The 17953-nt window shown below is 43.5% G+C and overlaps 3 protein-coding genes across 3 annotated transcripts; 1 reads left to right on the top strand and 2 right to left on the bottom strand.

The window, feature by feature from the left end:
- Positions 1 to 687: 687 nt before the first annotated feature.
- On the bottom strand, positions 688 to 6086 carry xylb (xylulokinase homolog (H. influenzae)). Its single transcript, XM_087789291.1, has 19 exons — positions 6027 to 6086; positions 5870 to 5952; positions 4451 to 4520; positions 4304 to 4384; positions 4150 to 4236; positions 3938 to 4066; positions 3811 to 3876; positions 2796 to 2868; positions 2618 to 2736; positions 2478 to 2559; positions 2354 to 2394; positions 2175 to 2290; positions 1983 to 2098; positions 1849 to 1922; positions 1689 to 1785; positions 1575 to 1633; positions 1417 to 1504; positions 1259 to 1350; positions 688 to 823 (listed from the first exon to the last, which is right to left on the bottom strand). The coding sequence occupies exons 1-19, from the start codon at positions 6078 to 6080 to the stop codon at positions 743 to 745; spliced, it is 1608 nt and encodes a 535-aa protein (XP_087645417.1). The 5' UTR covers positions 6081 to 6086; the 3' UTR covers positions 688 to 742.
- A 205-nt stretch (positions 6087 to 6291) lies between these two features.
- On the bottom strand, positions 6292 to 14244 carry LOC148082175 (5'-AMP-activated protein kinase subunit gamma-2-like). The gene is made up of 17 exons (XM_087790187.1): positions 14139 to 14244; positions 13889 to 14058; positions 13581 to 13678; positions 13337 to 13515; positions 10814 to 10859; positions 10634 to 10743; positions 10465 to 10546; positions 10338 to 10396; positions 9382 to 9427; positions 9266 to 9320; positions 9062 to 9188; positions 8733 to 8898; positions 8639 to 8676; positions 7768 to 7914; positions 7581 to 7674; positions 6895 to 7520; positions 6292 to 6849 (listed from the first exon to the last, which is right to left on the bottom strand). Exons 1-17 carry the CDS (start codon positions 14172 to 14174, stop codon positions 6292 to 6294), a joined length of 2637 nt encoding a protein of 878 aa, XP_087646313.1. The 5' UTR covers positions 14175 to 14244.
- A 1499-nt stretch (positions 14245 to 15743) lies between these two features.
- Positions 15744 to 17071, top strand: xrcc2 (X-ray repair complementing 2). The gene is made up of 6 exons (XM_087788133.1): positions 15744 to 15781; positions 15846 to 15927; positions 16007 to 16042; positions 16137 to 16286; positions 16355 to 16598; positions 16662 to 17071. Exons 1-6 carry the CDS (start codon positions 15761 to 15763, stop codon positions 16915 to 16917), a joined length of 789 nt encoding a protein of 262 aa, XP_087644259.1. The 5' UTR covers positions 15744 to 15760; the 3' UTR covers positions 16918 to 17071.
- The last annotated feature ends 882 nt before the right edge of the window (positions 17072 to 17953 follow it).

Here is a 17953-nt window from a genome sequence, read left to right as displayed (position 1 = left end):
CAGACCTGTACCAAGCTGCAGCTAGAAGCAGAGCGGAACCAGGACCTCTGGGAACAGGTCCTGCAGGTCACCCAGAGCCTCCAACAAGAGCGAGCCAAGAGCAGGGGGCAGATGCTTCTGTACCAGAAGGAACGTCTGCATCGATACCAGGCTTCCCTTCTCATGTCACAGCTGCAGGGGCAGCTGGAGAATCTGGCGGATCGGGCGTCTGCAGAGCCCGGCACCTCCTTGATGAGTGACCAGCAACTGCACTTGGCCCACAGACAGCTGCAGGACCACTACGACGAGGACATCCAGAACCTTCGGCAAAGAAACACCAACCTACAGAGGAGTCTGGGGATGCAGATGGAGCTTCATGCCTGCGAGGTGATGCGCTACGAGGAGATGGAGGCTGGCCTGAGGAACGAACAGGAGGAACTGAGGCGGGTGTTGGAGTGGGAGGTGGAATGGACAGCCCACCGGAAGATGGGGCTTCTGCAGGAAGTGTCCAATCAACAGAGTAATCTCTAGACTTATGAGGAACAGCCAACAGTTGCCCCACTGGTGCTGGTGGGAGGATGTGGGGACACCGGGAGGGTGGAGGAAGAGAACCTCCCCATAAAAAAAACTTTGCCAATGGCAAGAGCATTTACCCTGAGGCTCTTCAACAAACCCGAATCTTGAAGGTCTTTCAAAGAACACCTCCTCAGCCGCACAATCACTTTTTATTGACCACAAGCTAAGATAGTCGTGGACTGCTAGATCAAGCGGAGACCCCGGCACAGTGCTGGTGCACGACTCGCTCTTCCAGGCTGGCTAAACGCCTCAGCATCTTGGCATAGATCTGAAACACAAATTGTCAACACACCCTTGAAAAACACGCAAGAAGACAATATGTGCGTTTATAAACTTGGTTTTTAGCTAATCCCCCTAAACAGAGGAGCCACGAAGAGGCGAGAGAATGATTGACAGCTGTCACTACCGTATACTGAACAACCGATCTTTCGGTGGTGGTGATTGACATTAACTAAAAACACTAACTTCTGTGCTTATTGACTCGTTTGTATTCTTTTGCAGGTAGTCAATGAAATTAACCATGAGCGCTGAACTTCCACAGCATTTGTTACCAAGACATACTTGTCTGCTCAAGTTAGATTTTTAAACACATTTTGAAAACGAAATTTGTACAGTCAATCTTGTAAAAAAATGAAATAAAATGAGAAAGGCATCACAGGGATTAAACATGAGCTTTATAACTGGGAATGTTACACATGTGTACCTCTGGTGCTGAAGAGTCTGGTGTCGCCATCAATTGAGGTTTCAAATTGTTTTTCACGACACTGAAGAAGGAAATATTTGGATCCTTCACACCTGCCAAGATCAGGCAATGGGAAGTTAGTAAATCTGTGTGTGCGTGTTTTTGTATGAGTGTGTTACCATGTAGGGCTCGATAGGCTGCGCCCAAACACGCAGAGTTGGACACGTCAATGGTGTAAACTGGAGCATTGAAAACGTCAGACAAAACCTGATGGAGACATCAGAAGCTATAAGGGTAAAGCTTGTGAGAATGACGTGAACTTGAAACAAGGAATGACCTGAAGGATCACAGGATTGGATGAAGCTCCGCCAGTGGCCAAAATTCTGGTTTCTGAACCTGAGGAGTACGAGGAGTTGACGACTGGAGCACACTCAAACTCAAACATACTTACCAATGGAGCACCCAAGTTTCTCCGCATGTAGTCTTCTGGACAAGAACTGACCCTCCATCAGAGCCCGGACCTCCACCTGAGGGCTGAACGAAGACACCTGCAAGACACAGTAGCAACAAGAGGGGAGAAGTGGCAGCTCAAAGTCAGCCCTAAAACTCACCTCGTTGTCATCAGAGTCAAAGAGGTGGACGCCGACCGCCGCCGGTGTGATCTCTAGACTGTCAAAATAAAAGCCTGACACAGCAAGAGGGCAGGTTAGTGACTAGCGCTGCGTTTATTTGTGCCATTTGTTACCAATGTTGCCATTGTTCCCTAGCGGGGTTTCCTTCAACGCAGCAGAGAAAAGCTCCCAAGAACCGCCAGTACATTTGTTCCTGATGCGTTCCCTTGTCAAAGACGAGTTCTTGAAGCTGTTTACCAGAACCAGAATCACTGAATGTGTGTGTGTGTGTGTGTGTCGGTGCACGTGTCTGTGTGTGCATGTACCACAGAAGAGCCATGTAACTCTCTGGGTCAACCGGGTTACAGAAAATGTGTCCATCCAGATCGGCCTGAGGAGTGTCGAGCCAAAGGAAGACCGTGTCACTGGTTCCTAAACTTACCTATACACACATACACACAGTTGCACCATCAACCACCACCATTTCAGTGAAGTTACGACTTACAGCGATGTCGCCCCGCTGGAGTCTCAGTCCCGCCAAAGATGCTAATGGGAGAGAATGTTTGACATGACAACAGACAATGCATAATCAGGATTTGGCATGTGACCTAAAAGGTCAGCATGAATACCAGGGTTATCTCCGGTGAAGGCCACCACCTTGCAGTCTGCGCAGAAACCGAACCGGCGTACAAAGTAGGGCGATATCGACCCCTGCAGGAAGGGAACAGGTCAGTCCCGCAACTGCTTCAGAGCTTGCCGAGGCGCTCACCAGGACAGAAGTCGGGGAACAGGGTGTCCCCAGCAGGCGGTCCAGTTGTGGTGCACTGGCATCCAGGCAGGGCCTAGACCAGGACCTGGTTCGGATGTCCAGCAAGTTCATTCCAGACCCTAAATCACATGACCGTCAGTGACCAGCAGCGAGCGTCTGCTTTGAATCCAATCATCACCGTCACTCCAGTCGATCGCTGCGAAGGACCCCAGGAAGAGAGACGCCGCAAAACTGCTGATCAATGAGATTCTCTGAAACACACACAAACTTGTGATACAAATATGTCCTTAGCTTCACTTGTTGGTGCTGTAGAGGTCCTGAAGAACATCACAGACTTCACATGGATCAGAAGGCTTTTGTGTGGATGTCTCTGACTGCAAAAACATTCCTCTATAGCCATTAAACAACTTCCAAATCTAATGGGTGTCAGTGGTCAACTCTGGTGAGGGTCTGTGTTGTCTGTCACTCTTGTCAAAATTAAAAAGTTTTAAATAGCAAGACACCTGAATTAGATTAAAAAAAAGGAAATGTGACTTGGCCCCATTTTTAAGATATTAAGTAGCGATATACTGTAATTATTACTTGTAACAAAGAATAACTTAATGTTCTTAAAACTAAATTAAACAGATCTTAATATTCAACATAAAGAAGAAACATTAAATGATATTTTAGATGTTTACTTTTCTATTTGTTTAAGACGGTCTGTAATTTATTTTTTAAATTGTAAACAGATTACACTGATTGAAATTCAAATGATCAAAACACCACATGTGACTGATGTAGGCAAACCACAGCAACTTTTGACTCACATATTTTATTCCTATGCAGTACATATTTTTGTCAACAGCACTCGGAACATCCTGGCTCTGTTTGGTGTCTGGTCACAGGAGCAAGCATTAACGTATCAAAATTAATTATTTTAAAGTTGTCTACATTATTAGCAAGACGTCCAATTTTGAAAAAATTGAAAGATACTCACTCTCTAACTTTTAAACAATGGGTTGGTAATCTATATAATCATTTAACACTGGAGGGAATCAGATAAATGACAAGAGGTAATTCATCTAAATTTACAAAGACATGGTAGCCAGTTGCTTTTTGTCGAAAACATGGGACACAAATATATTATCAACTTAATTTGACTTGTATGTTTGCATATTTTCTCTGCGATTTCTTTTACATTTTAAACCCACCTCAGTGTTCTGGAAGGCCTGGAGCTGGTCTCGGGCAATCTTGGCGATTTGATTGGCAGTAAAGCGCTGCAGAGAAGAACACGAGAGTCAAATACAGCAACTGACCCAAACAATAACTGGAAGCGACCTCGTGGGCTCTGGACCCAGTGATGGAAGCCAGGCTGTAGGCTCCACCGACCTCCGCCTCCAGACGCTGGCACTCGGCGCTTGTGCTCGAGTCCATCCAGACCGGAGAGTCGGACACAGAGAAGCTGTCCTTGAGTCACCAAAGAAATGAGTGTGAAAGACATCTGAGGAAACGGCGGTCACATGATCTGCAGAATCACTCATGTGAATCACCTGTAGCTGCTGATGCAGGGCGAGCTCAGGGTCCAGTTGCTGCAGGTTTCGAGCGGATCCCGTCCTCCAGAACACGCTGCCGTGTTGCTGAGACCAATCACAAGCTCATGACAACTTTCCTTCCACTTTGAAAGGGGAGGGTCACGTGACTCACTTGGCCACTCCCCGACAGGGCACACACGCGCGAGAAGTCAACGCCAGCTCCCTTCACTTTGTCCAGCAGGAGGTCCAGAGCCTGAGGGATCACGTGGACACACGGGTCAAAGTTCAGTTGATAGACTAACAGCGAGACTCTTGATACCTTGATCCACATGATCACTGGTGATGTCACGGTCAGTCCATCAGGGTGCACGTGAACTCCCCCCCGCGTTCTGAGCACACACACATCAGTACACACAGCCGTGGGACACCCCGGGAGAAAGTACTGCGGTCAAGTGAGCCGCCATCCAGCCGCAACTTTAAAACACTTGCGCTTTTGTAAAGGTGTTACGGTAGTGAGAGAGAGGTAGCGAGAGAATCTACGACACTATCGCTGATATATTCTCAAAAATCCTCTGATATGGTGACATTAAAGTACATTTTCTCTCAATAGATTCCAGAAACACTTCTGTTCTGGATTTGAAGCGACATTTACGTGACGAGACCAGAGTCTGCAGACGTGTGTGAGACTGTTGGAAGAAAAGCGGTGGAACTATTTTCTGCTGATCCGTTATAATTTCCCGTTTATTATTTTGTTGTCTTGCAAAATGATTTAATAACGGTTGTTTAAATAATTAAAGTACTGACTTATGACGTTATTTTTGCTTAGAAAGCTGTTTGTGCACAACGTCTTTTATTATATTTTATTATAAAAAATTAAACCTTAATAGTTGACAAAGATCTGACTTTTACTTTTAAGTTTCATGTATTTTTTCTGTAGAAATATTGATTTATTGTCAATTTAGTACAGAATATTGATGTCACTGTTATTCAAGCACAATATATTTTAATTCTTATAAAAAAAACACCTTAATAGTTGACAAAGATCTGACTTTATAACAGTGACATCAATACACTGTACTAAATTGACAATAAATCAATATTTCTACAGTAAAAATACATGAAACCTAGTTTACTAATACTTCAAAACTTGCTGAACATGAAAGTATAGTCAGATATTTGTCAACTATTAAGGTTATTTTTATAATAATTAAAATATATTGTGCTTGAATAATAGTGACATCAATACACTGTTATAAATTGACAATAAATCAATATTTCTACAGAAAAAATACATGAAACGTTGTTCACTTATACTTTAAAACCTGCTGAACATGAAAGTAAAGTCAGATCTTTGTCAACTATTAAGGTTTAATTTTTATAATAAAATAAAATACATTGTGAACAAACCGCTTTTAAGCAAAAATAACGTCATAAGTCAGTACTTCAGTATTATTTAAACAACCGTTATTTAATCATTTTGCAAGACAACGAAATGAACGGGAAATTATAACAGATCAGCAGAAAATATTTCCACAGAAGTGTTTCTGGAATCTATCGAGAGAAAATGTACTTTAATGTCACCATATCAGAGGATTTTTGAGAATCTATCAGCGATAGTGTCGTAGATCCTTCCGCGTGTGCCCTCTCTCTCACTACCGTAACACCTTCACAAAAGCGCAAGTGTTTTAAAATTGCGGCTGGATCGCGGCGCACTGGACCGCAATGGAGAAAGTTGCACCTGAACTCGGGCAGATCCACATCGAACTGGACCTGGTTCTGGTGAACGATGTTCTGCTCCGCGTCAATGCAAACCACTTTAAGCTGTAAAGGCACGTGCACATGTCGGCTCGAGTACGAGTCAGCACTTGAACAAGGATCACTTGGAAGGGACTCACTTGTTGGGTGCTGAGATCGAGGCCCATGTAAAGAGTCTTGTCAGCCTGCGCCATGATGGATCAAATGGGGGCGGGGTTTGTTATTAAAGACACACGAGCAACCAGTCTTAGTAATATGCACGCGCAAAAAACAATCATTTTTATTTTATAAATTCACATTTACAGTCCAATTGATCGGTCACAACAACCGTCACGTGATAACAAGGTCCACTTCCTGTGACCGTGAAATACATCTTCCTTCAATAGCCTTCATCTTCTCATCTGTCTACTCTGTTTCCTCCTTCACCTCCACTTCTTTCTCCTCCGTTTCCTCCACCTCCACTTCTGTCTCCTCCGTTTCCTCCACCTCCTCTTCTGTCTCCTTCTCCACCTCCTCTTCTGTCTCCTTCTCCACCTCCTCTTCTGTCTCCTTCTCCACCTCCTCTTCTGTCTCCTTCTCCACCTCCTCTTCTGCCACCTCGATTTCCCCCTTCACCTCCTCTTCTGTCTCCTCTGCTTCCTCCTCTTCAACCTCCTCTTCTGTCTCCTCAATTTCCCCCTTCACCTCCTCTTCTGTCTCCTCTGTTTCCTCCTTCACTTCCTCTTCCGTCTCCTCTGTTTCCACCTTCACCTCCTCTTCTGTCTCCTTCTCCAACTCTTCTTCTGTCTCCTCGATTTCCTCCTTCGCCTCCTCTTCTGTCTCCTTCTCCATCCCCTCGATTTCCTCCTCCACCTCCTCTTCTGCTTCCTCTGTGTCCCCCTTCACCTCCTCTTCTGTCTCCTCCTTCACCTCATCTGTTTTGTTCTCCACCTCCTCTTCTGTCGCCTCTATTTCTTCCTTTGCCTCTTCTTCTGTTTCTTCCATCCCCTCTTCTATCTCTTCCTTCACCTCTTCTGTTTTGTTCTCCACCTCCTCTTCTGTCTCCTCTATTTCTTCCTTTGCCTCTTCTTCTGTTTCTTCCACCACCTCTTCTGTCTCCTCCTTCACCTCCTCTTCTATTTCTTTCTTTACTTCCTCCTCTGTTTCCTCCTCCACCTCCTCTTCTGTTTCCTCCTTCAACTCCTCGGCTGTTATCTCCTTCACCTCTTCTTCAGTTTTTTTCTTCATCTCCTCGTCGGTCCCCTCTGGTTCTTCCTTTACTTCCTCTTCTTTCTCCTTATCTGATTCCTCATTCTCAAGCTTTTTTACCTCCTCAGTTTCCTCCTTCACCTCATCTTCCATCTGGTCATCTCTCTCCTCTTGAAACTGCTTAGCTCCTTCTCTTAGCGCCTGTCCTAGTCTGATGAGCTCATCTCCTACTTCTTCTTCATTTCCAAACACATTCTGACCTCCTTCTCTCCACGTCCCTCTCCCTTCCCCTACAGAACACTCTGCTCCACCTCCTGCTTCCACCCACTGCTCTTCTTCCTCCTGGTCTACATGGTTTAGCTTGGAGGCTTCGGTCTCCATCTTCTTCTCCGGCGCCTCTCCCGTTTCCTCACCTTCATGTGGCAGCGAGCCGACCCTGGTGAGACCTGCAGTGGATTGTGGGTGAGCGAGTGAGCTGGTGCACGAGGGAGTAGACGATGACGTACCTGCTGGTGTTAGGATCAGAGCTTGGAGAATATCTGACAGAGAGACGATGCCGACGATTCTTGAGTCTTCGTCTACAACCACCAGTCTGTGCACCTGCACAAACACACACAAACAAAACATATTTCGGTCAACACACATGTGTTCCTGGTCACTCCACATGGTGGTGGCAAGGAGTGACAAAACCACCTCAGCCTTCACGATTCGATCCACAATGGTCTCCAGGGTCTCCAGTCGGTGACACTTCATCACGCCTTCAAAGTACTGAGAGCGATGTCTGAGTGCTTGAGTGACGGTGATGTCCAGGTTGTTGTAGGTCTTCTCTGCAGCAAGGTTCTACACATGGACACACACAGAGTGTTGTAGCTCCACCAGGTGGAGGAAACAGATAAGGAGATAGAAGATGAAGTAAAGGAAGAACCAGAGGAGACGGAAGAGGAGATGAAGAAAAAAGCTGAAGAAGAGGTGAAGGAGATAACAGCCGAGGAGTTGAAGGAGAAAAGAGAAGAGGAGGTGAGGGAGGAAACAGAGGAGAAGGTGAAGGAGGAAACAGGGGAGGAAGTAAAGAAAGAAATAGAAGAGGGGGTGAAGGAGAAGACAGAAGAGGTGATGGAAGATACAGAAGAAGAGGCAAATGAAGAAATAGAGGAGACAGAAGAGGAGGTGAAGGGGGAAACAGAGGAGACAGAAGAGGGTATGGAAGAGGAGTTTGATAAGGAGACAGAAGAGGATGTGGAGGTGGAAATCGAGAAGCTGGAGAAGGAGACAGAAGAGGAGGTGGAGAACAAAACAGAAGAGGTGAAGGAGGAGATAGAAGAGGTGATGGAAGAAACAGAAGAAGAGGCAAAGGAAGAAATAGAGGCGACAGAAGAGGAGGTGGAGAACAAAACAGACGAGGTGAAGGAGGAGACAGAAGAGGAGGTGAAGGGGGAAATCGAGGGGATGGAAGAGGAGTTTGAGAAGGAGACAGAAGAGGAGGCGAAGGTGGAAATCGAGAAGCTGGAGAAGGAGACAGAAGGAGGAAATCGAGGAGACAACCACCAGGCTGGGTTTGACTCACTATGACGTCAAACTTGGAGTAGATGTCCACAACTCGACCTGAAGAAGAGACTTTGATGATGACATGTTTCAGAGGGGCGTGGCCTGCACTTTACCGTTAGTATCGACCACAGGCAGAGCAGAGACACGGCGGCGGGTGAAGACGGAGAGGGCGGTTATTAGAGGCGTGTCCGGGTGGATGAAGGCGATGTTGTCGAACGTGCCGACACTCAACTGATCCAGAGTTTTTTTCATGAAGGCGGGCATGGGCATCTCACACACCTGTCAATCATCACACACCTGTCACCCATCAAACACCTGTCAGCCGACACACACCTGTCAGCCATCACACATTGTCAACCGTCACACAAATTGAGTCGACACACACCCGTTCGCACACAGGTCTCACTGGTCACAGGTGCTGGCCCCTGCAGGGGAGACTTACAAAAAGCTGCAGGAACTTGAGGATCCGCTTGTGAGTCAGGATGTAAAGAGGGTTCCCAGTGACCGGGTCGATGACTGGGAGGCGATGGATCTTGTTTTTGATGAGAGATTGGACGGCCTCAAAGATGCTGAGACACACATGTAAAAACACACACATTAGGCTTACTAGCGTTTAACTCAAACACACACACATGCACTTACTTACCTGGCATCCGGTGAAATGTGTACCAGAGGTTTAAATGTTTCCTGCAGGTAAAGTTCTGGAGATGAAAAGATTTGTTAGTTAACTCACAAAGACACACACATGGGACACACAGAGACCTCGCCACGTCTCAATCTTGTGTTCCTCCAGCTCGTAGATCTGAACCTGAGCACACAGAGAAGAAATAATAAGAACCCAGTGTGTATGTATGTTTGTGTGAGTTAAGAGTGTGTGTGTGTGTGTGAGTGTTTGTAGCACTAATGTCACTTTTTACACTTTCTTTGCTACTATACTAGTTCCAGGTACTTCAATGTGAGTAATCATAATGTCATATTTTTCCTACAATCATTTCACCTATAGTAAAAAAAATAAAAATGCACTCTTTAGTAAAAACAAAAAAAGAAAATTTACTGAAGGATATGTTGGTCTAGGTCCTTGATTTGAAGTAATTATATATATATATATATATATATATATATATATATATATATATATATATATATATATATATATATACTGTATATATATATATATATATATATATATATATATATATATATACTGTATATATATATATATATGTATATATATATTCTCTATTAAATTATTGAAATATTTCCTCATATTTAAGCATGTTTACGGCATTATTTAATATAATGTAATATTATTATATAATTGATCTATTAATGGTACATCAGGACTTTTGTCTGAGCTACATGCACGTGATTGTGTGTCAGAGAGTGTGTGTGAGCATGTAAGTGTGTGTAAATCTGTGTGTGTGTGTGTGTGTGTGTGTGTGTGTGTGTGTGTGTGTGTGTGTGTGTGAGCATGTAAGTGTGTGTAAATCTGTGTGTGTGTGTGTGTGTGGGGGGGTGTGTGTGTGTGTGTGTGTGTGTGTGTGTGTGTGTGAGCATGTAAGTGTGTGTAAATCTGTGTGTGTGTGTGTGTGTGTGTGTGTGTGTGTGTGTGTGTGTGTGTGTGTGTGTGTGTGTGTGTGTGTGTGTGTGTGTGTGTGTGTGTGTGTGTGTGTGTGTGTGTGTGTGTGTGTGTGTGTGTGTGTGTGTGTTTGTTTTACCATGGCTGATTTGTAGTATCTTGTAAGAATGTTGATGAAATCTGTGATCGTCAACATCCCTGAAATGTGTTGGTACGTTAGCAACATTCAACACCTGACATCACTGAATATCTCACTTGTTACTTACCTACAAAGTTCTGTTTCTTGGTCTCCCACAGTGGCGCCGCTCGGACACCGTTGGCGACTAAAGCAAAGAATGCCTTTTTCACCTGAAAGAGTTCTGTCAGTTTCTCACCTGTCTGTCTGTCTGTCTGACACCTGTCTGTTAGTCACTCATGTGTCTGTGAGCATCTCACCTGCAGGTGTGTGTCAAAAACCACCAGCTTGGACGACGTGGGGATGATGTCGTAACATTTGTGGCTCCTCATGAAGCGCATGTAGATGTCGCGCTCTGACTCTGCCCACACTGATGTCAATTCAATAACCAAAGTTGATCACATGATTCTGCGGATCGACACGTACAAGCGGACACATACCTGTGGCATCTTTGTCGGCCTCTGACCTTTGACCTTCAACCTCTACCTGTAACAACAACAGAGTCGTCAAGGGGATATTGAGTGATGTAACTACTGTCAATGTTGTGATATCAGAGTTAGTGAGGTCAGTGTTAGTAAACTTGTGACAGTGAATGTGTGTCAGTTTATATCAGTGTAAGAGATGCCAGTGATGTCAGTATTAGTGGAATAATTTTACTGGTGTCTGTGATTTAAGTATGACTGATGTCAGTGTTAGTGATGTCAGTGTAGTGATGTCACTGATAGCGTTGGTGATGTCAGTGAGAGTGATGTTAATGTTAGTGATGGAGAGAGTCAGTGATATATCATAGTCGTTAATCTCAGTGTTGGTGAGGTCAGTATTATTGTTGGCCAGTGTAAGCAGGTGATGGTCAGTTCAGGTATAATAAACATATATTCCTAAACCCACCTGGTGATCGTCTTTCATCCTCGCGTATTTTTCTATCATGGTCTTACAGGATGAAGAATAAAAAATCCCATAGCCGACAATACCGAACCTCCACGACCGAACTCGAGATCTCGGGCAACAATACCGGTGTTATTTTGGAAGATGCGACACATCGGTAAAGCTAACGTTTTCCGGTGGAAGGTTTCACAACAAAAGCTGTGTTTGGCACCAATTTAAGACTTTTATTTTCTTTGTGACAAAAATTAGGGGACTCTCGTCCACAGATTAACAAATCGTGCCGTTTGGCTTAAATGGTAAAGCGCCTCGTTCATGTTGGACACCTTTCTTTAGGTGTGGAACGCGCATTTTAAACTTTAACTTCCGGTAAACTCAGTCAACTTGACATGCCTCCGTTTCAGCACCGGTACTTGATGTTCTCGCCTCGTTAGATGTTCTCTGCCGTGATGCCTGAGGTAGTGATGTCACTGTGGATGTCACGGGGCTACCGGTTACGTCGTGGGTCGTAGAGTGAATTATAAAATGGAGAAAGAGAGAGCGCGTGTTATCCAGGGCCGGGTCTAGACAGGCATGTATGAGGGGGCAGCCACAAATCTTGAGGGGGCATTGTGCTGTTACTTACTTACTTACATGTAAGTTTGAGGGGACACAACATTTATTTGAGGGGGCCAGGCCCCCTCTTGCCCCTGCCTAGACCCGGCCCTGGTGTTATCCATATAGAGACGTTGACGTGTGACGTCATCGCAGGTGGTCATCCGGAAAACAGAAAAATAAATGATCCGGGAATTTAAATAGATGGATGGATGGACTTTATTGTTCTTTTATAGCCATCCAACCTTCGGCATGCTGGTTACAGCAGCTAACTTAAAATAAAATATATTAAAAACACCATTGAATGCATTAATAATAATTGATGGGACACATAATAACAATAACATTTACAAAACAAGGTAAAGGAAAGTTAGGTGATTTATGACCAATAACACTTTTCAATGTCAATTTTAAGAAAGTACAAGTACTCAATAATAAAAATAGGATTATCAAGAATAAAAGTAGATTTGAAAAAACAATCTACTCATACAATAATGGGAGTGCGCATCACGAGCACCTCTCTCCTGGACCCAATTGTTATAGGTGGAACAACTTCAAAGTTGAAGTCATTTAACTCACACATAAAACAAATCTCACAGACTGCCTACTTTGCAAATTATTATTACTATTGTAAACATTATTACTATTGTAAAATTCTGGCCGATCCTGACTGTCGTGATCAAATGTGTCCTGTGCTGGCAACTTAACTTCCTGTAGAAATTAGATCTATCTCTTAACCTACAAAACTTTACATGGTCTAGCACCAAGATACATCACAGATCTAATCCAAACATATCAGCCTTCTAGTTTAAGATCCTTTAACACAGGTATACTACAAATCTATAAATGTTATCAAGCGGAGAGCAGACACCCTAGACCAGACCTAGGCAAATTCTTCCAGGCTGTTGCTCCTAAGCTTTGGAACGATCTTCCTCTCTCTTTGCACTTGAAACATCTGAAGACACTTTTATTTGTTCAGGCTTTTCCTTGATTTTCTGGAACTCCTTTGTTGTTCTCAGTATTATCTTATATAGTCTTATATATTTTATTAAGTATTGTTTTGATTGTTTAAGCGCTTTGTGACCCTGGTCTGGAAAAGCGTTATATAAATATAAATTACTTACTTACTTACTATATTGACTATATTTATGTAGCCTTCATATAGTAAAAGTGAAATTTAAAACTGAATTATGTAGAAATGTTTAAAAAATATACAGAAGTGAAAAAACCCAGAAGGATGTTTATTTACATTTACATTTCTTTTAGTATTTATTTATTTATTTGATATTTTTTCTGTCAACCTTTTGTTTGCAGTCCATCTTCTACCATTCATCTTCTTTTTGTACAATTTAGTTTTTCTTTTATATATGTTGATGGATAAATCAAATTAAAAAAAAAAGATATCGGTTATTTGATCACATGATAATCCTTTCTTGCATGTGACGATCAATATTTTGAATCAGATTCGATTTATGCTGTCTTCTCACCAGAGGGGGCGCCACTGGGCGGGCGTTGGTCCAGGAGGAGGACAACTGACTGTCCGGAGGAGAAGAGAAGGAGCGTGGTCTCCTGGTCTTAGGTTCTGTCTGGTATATCTCCAACTGGAAGGTCTTTGGTGCAGGAGGTGGTGGAGGAGGGGGCGAGGGGGTTGATGTGAGGGTGCAAGCTGTGGGCACGAAGGGGGCTATCAGCTGTAGAGAAAGGTTACAAGGAACCACCTTCATAACTCACTTTTGCTCTTCTCTCTGACGCCCCGAAGTCTGACACCAGGTAATAAAGGACGCTGGTTTGATTCCCGAGATGATCGGAAGATCCCGCTGAAGCTTAGCCTGATGGTTTACACACATAATCATCATCACCAACATCAACATCCTAAAGATCTTTATTATCCTTTTTATCAATCTATCTCCCCCTGTTCACTGTCTTCATCATCATTATAATTTCATCATAATCATCCTCATTGTCACTGTCCTTATCCTCTTAATCACCATAATCTTCATCAGGACCTCTTCATTATCAACATCTTCATTATCACCTACCTGCGAGCAGGTTTCACTGGATCCAGTGATAAAGATCCTGTCGGCAGAAGTGGATTCTGGTTGGGGGTTCGGGACTCTATGACTGGTTTAGATGATCCCAAACTGTAGGTCCTGGTTCTGGTCAGTCGGGGACTGGCGACTCGAGGACGAATACCTTTTGTGGCTTCATGCTGTTTAAATACAGAAGTCTGTCAGGTGTGCATGACAGTAAGCTGCTTCATGACATCACACTAAAAACAGATGTGATGACCTTCCTGATGACATCATCTGGCTGCAGCCGTGACATCTTGAGTCCTAAGGAAACAGAAATGGCAGTCAGAACCAGAACCAGAGTTTGGTTCCCACAGTAGAAGTGCTGAGAAGAGCACGTTGCTGGTACATGATGGAAGATCGGAATCTGCACATCCCAGGAAAAATGACTCCTCTCCAAAAAACCTCCAGTGTCAGCAAAGATGGCGGAGGAGCCACCGTCCTTCCTTTGACCCGGGTCTGCTCACTTGGCAATGAGGGACCAGTGCTGGTCCATAACACCAGACTCACCAAGTCATGACCTGGCACCAGTCATACTTGTTGTTTTGACACACAACCATCTGTGTTTAGAATCTTACGAAGTTACACCAACCAGCAAACAAATTTGACATATACATATACATGCACTCCAACACACACAAACACACCATGCACTTACCTGGTCTGCGTCGTCAATGTTCAAATCAACAACAACTGTTGATTCTTCTCCTGCTAGGGGTGGAACCTTATTGCTGCACAGCCAATAAGGAGCGCATTCACTAAAAGAATACATCACTTACACTACACGCTCACACAGGCATACACACAAGCTTGCACAGAAACACACACAGACATGCGGGAGTTTCACTGTGGTTGAAATGGCTGATTAAATCAGAACGTAACTCAGTTGTGTATCTGATTCACCCCCAAGGTCAATCTCAAAAAGCAGCTTAAATAAACCTAGTGACAAAACCAGAAAAAATAGATTGACCAACTCAGTCTTTCTAACAGTTTTATTTTTACGAGGTAATAATGTTTTTAATATGACTTAAATAAATATGTCCTCATATATCTAAGTTATATTAGAAAGATTATGATGCACATGAAGTTATATGAAATGTAAAACATTATGAACACATACTGTTTCTACAATATTATTAAAACATTATGAGCATGTGTTTAAAGTTATATTAAAACTCTATGAACACATATGTATAACTTTATATTAAAATCATTATTAACAAATATGTATAAAGTTATATCAAAAACCTTATGAGCACATATCTATAAAGAATTATTAAATACATTATATTACATATGTATAAAGGTATAATAAACATAATAATCACATAAGTGCAAAGTTATTTTAAAACATTAAGGAACACTTATGTATGAAGTTATTTGAAAAAATTAGGATCACATATTTATGAAGTTATATTAACAACATTATAAACACATATCAATACAGTTAGACAGTATAGATATAAATCCATACAGTTATATTAAAACATTAACATCACATATTTTAAAAGTTATATTAAGGACGGCGTTTTGACAAAAATTGCCTTATTTTTCTTCAAGACACTATACAAGACACTGCTTTAATATAAGTAAATCTTCAAAAATGAAAGAATACAAAGGCAATTTTGTGAGAAAAAGATTACTGAGCTTCCGTACGAAACAAAGAGTAAGGTTGATCGCAAATGAGCGTTCTATAAGGCTCATCTCCATCATTATAGAAAGGCACATATCTGCCGAAGAACTTCACATTAATGGCCATGTACGGTAGGTGGCGATGTTCATTAATTTCAAACTGGTTAGCAACCGCTTTCAATCTCGAGAAGAAGAAGAAGTTCCATACAAATGACGGAAAACGCCGCGCAGGTGAAAGAATGTTAAAGATAAGGTGGTTGTTAGTCTAATTTTATTATGGTCCTTATTCTTTCAGCTGCTGCGCCGACTGGACACGGTTCCGGTTCTTTTTGACATTGAACCCCGATTGTTTGGTGATGATGGGCAACGTGAACTGGGTAATGGTTCCGCCCCCCAGAGACCGTTGTCGTGATGACATGTCAAGTAAAAGTATGATGTGATGTTCTCCACCTGCAGGGGAGGTGGTAGAGGTTTACGGAGCCGAAGGAACAGGTAAGCATTTCTCATCATTATTATCTTCTAATAAAGTTCAGGTGAACATCTGTGTTTGTAAGGTAAGGTAAGGTAGAACTTTATTGATCGTCAGGTAAGACTGAGCTCCTCTACCATCTCCTCTGCCGCTGTGTGTTGCCCGTGTGTTCCGGCGGACTTGAATCGGAGGTGGTTTTTGTGGACACTGACTACAGCCTGGACCTGCTGAGGCTTGTGGACATCCTGGACCACCGACTGACTGCTGGTGAAGTGAAGTTATAGTGCATATGTGAACTTGAACCAACTCTCATATTCTTCTATCTCTGGTTCCAGCTGCGTCGGTGCCAGGTGGTTCCGATGAGTCAGCGCTGCGTGCATGTCTCTCTCGCATCCTCGTGGTCAACTGTTGCTCCTCCTCCCAGCTGTTGCTGACCCTTCACTACATGCAGACCTCCTCGTCTGCGCAACCGTGCCTCCTCATCATCGACAGCATCTCTGCCTTCTACTGGCCGGACCGTTCGTTGGGACAGGAGGGAACCCTCGGCCTCTGTGCGGAGCTGCTGGGTCAACTCCTCAGGTGGGGGGTCACATCAGTCCGTTACCTGAGTGTATTATCTGATGTGTCATCTGCATTGTCCAGGGACTTTAAGACCAACGTTGTGGCCTCATGCCACTCCATCAGGAGAGCAGGTGAACTTGGCACCTCCTTTGACTCGGACAGATCCTTCCTCTGTCGCCCCTGGCAACAACTGGTCTCCCGTCGGTTCATGTGCTCCAGACAGGAGCCTCCCGGCGCAGGCATCCACAGTGGGAAGAAGATGCAGGTTTTTTCCGTCCACTGTGCCTCTAGGAGTGTCTCCTTTCATGTGACTGATGGAGGACTGGAGTTTTTGTAGCTGTTCTTTGTCATATTTGCCATTGCCATATGTTTATTAAAAGGATTGAATCAAAGAGGGCTGATTTGAAAGATTGTTAAATGGAGGTTTGATTGGTCAGACTAGATTTGATGGAGTAGAGACATGTATCTCAATGTTCAGGTATCCATATTCATATAATTTGTATTTTCCGTTTTGATACTATCTATTTGTATCCATGGATCAATAAAGTTCTACCTTACCTTATTAACATACTTGTGTGACATCATTAACAGGAGTTCAAATTCAGCAGCCAAACAAATGTGATCTAAATCTGATTGTTTCTCCCAATACTCGTCTCAAGTTCTCAGCCACGTCCAGAGTCTCGTCCACAAGTATGCTGACGACACTGCCATTGTTGGATGCATCAGGGACAACAGCGAAGACGAGTATAGGAGTCTGATACGTGACTTTGTGGACTGGAATGAGAGGAACCACTTGCAGCTGAACACCTCAAAGACCAAGGAGCTGGTCTTGGACTTCGGGAGGTCCAGGACAAAGCCACGTCCAGTGTCCATCAGAGGCGACGACGTGGATATAGTTGACAACTATAAGTGCCTCGGTGTGTGGCTGGACAGTAAACTGGTCCTGCAACACAGACCATGTATATAAGAAAGTTCAGAGTAGACTGTACTTTCTGAGGAGGCTTCGATCATTTAACATCTGCAAGAAGCTCCTCTGCATGTTCTACCAGTCTGTGGTGTCCTGTTCTATGCTGTGGTGTGTTGGGGTGGGAATGTGTCCAAGAGGAGTGTCAACAGGTTGGACAGGTTGATCAGGAGGGCTGGTTCTGTGGTTGGAATGAAGCTGGACTCACTGGTGATAGTTGCTGAGAGGAGATCATTGAACAAACTACTGTCCATCATGGATGATGACAGTCATCCTCTCAACACTGTCATCAGTGAGCAGAGAAGCAGAATGAGTGCACGAATGCTCCTTTCCAGGTGCAAAACAAATAGACTCAAGGATTCATTCATTCCTCGGGCTTTTAAATTGTACAATTCTGAGTTCGGGGGCA

This window comes from Callionymus lyra, chromosome 4, assembly GCF_982586985.1.
Source record: "Callionymus lyra chromosome 4, fCalLyr1.hap1.1, whole genome shotgun sequence".
NCBI lineage: Eukaryota > Metazoa > Chordata > Actinopteri > Syngnathiformes > Callionymidae > Callionymus > Callionymus lyra.
The sequence above is the reverse complement of the archived record's forward strand: the minus strand, read 5'-3'. Positions and strand labels throughout refer to the sequence as shown.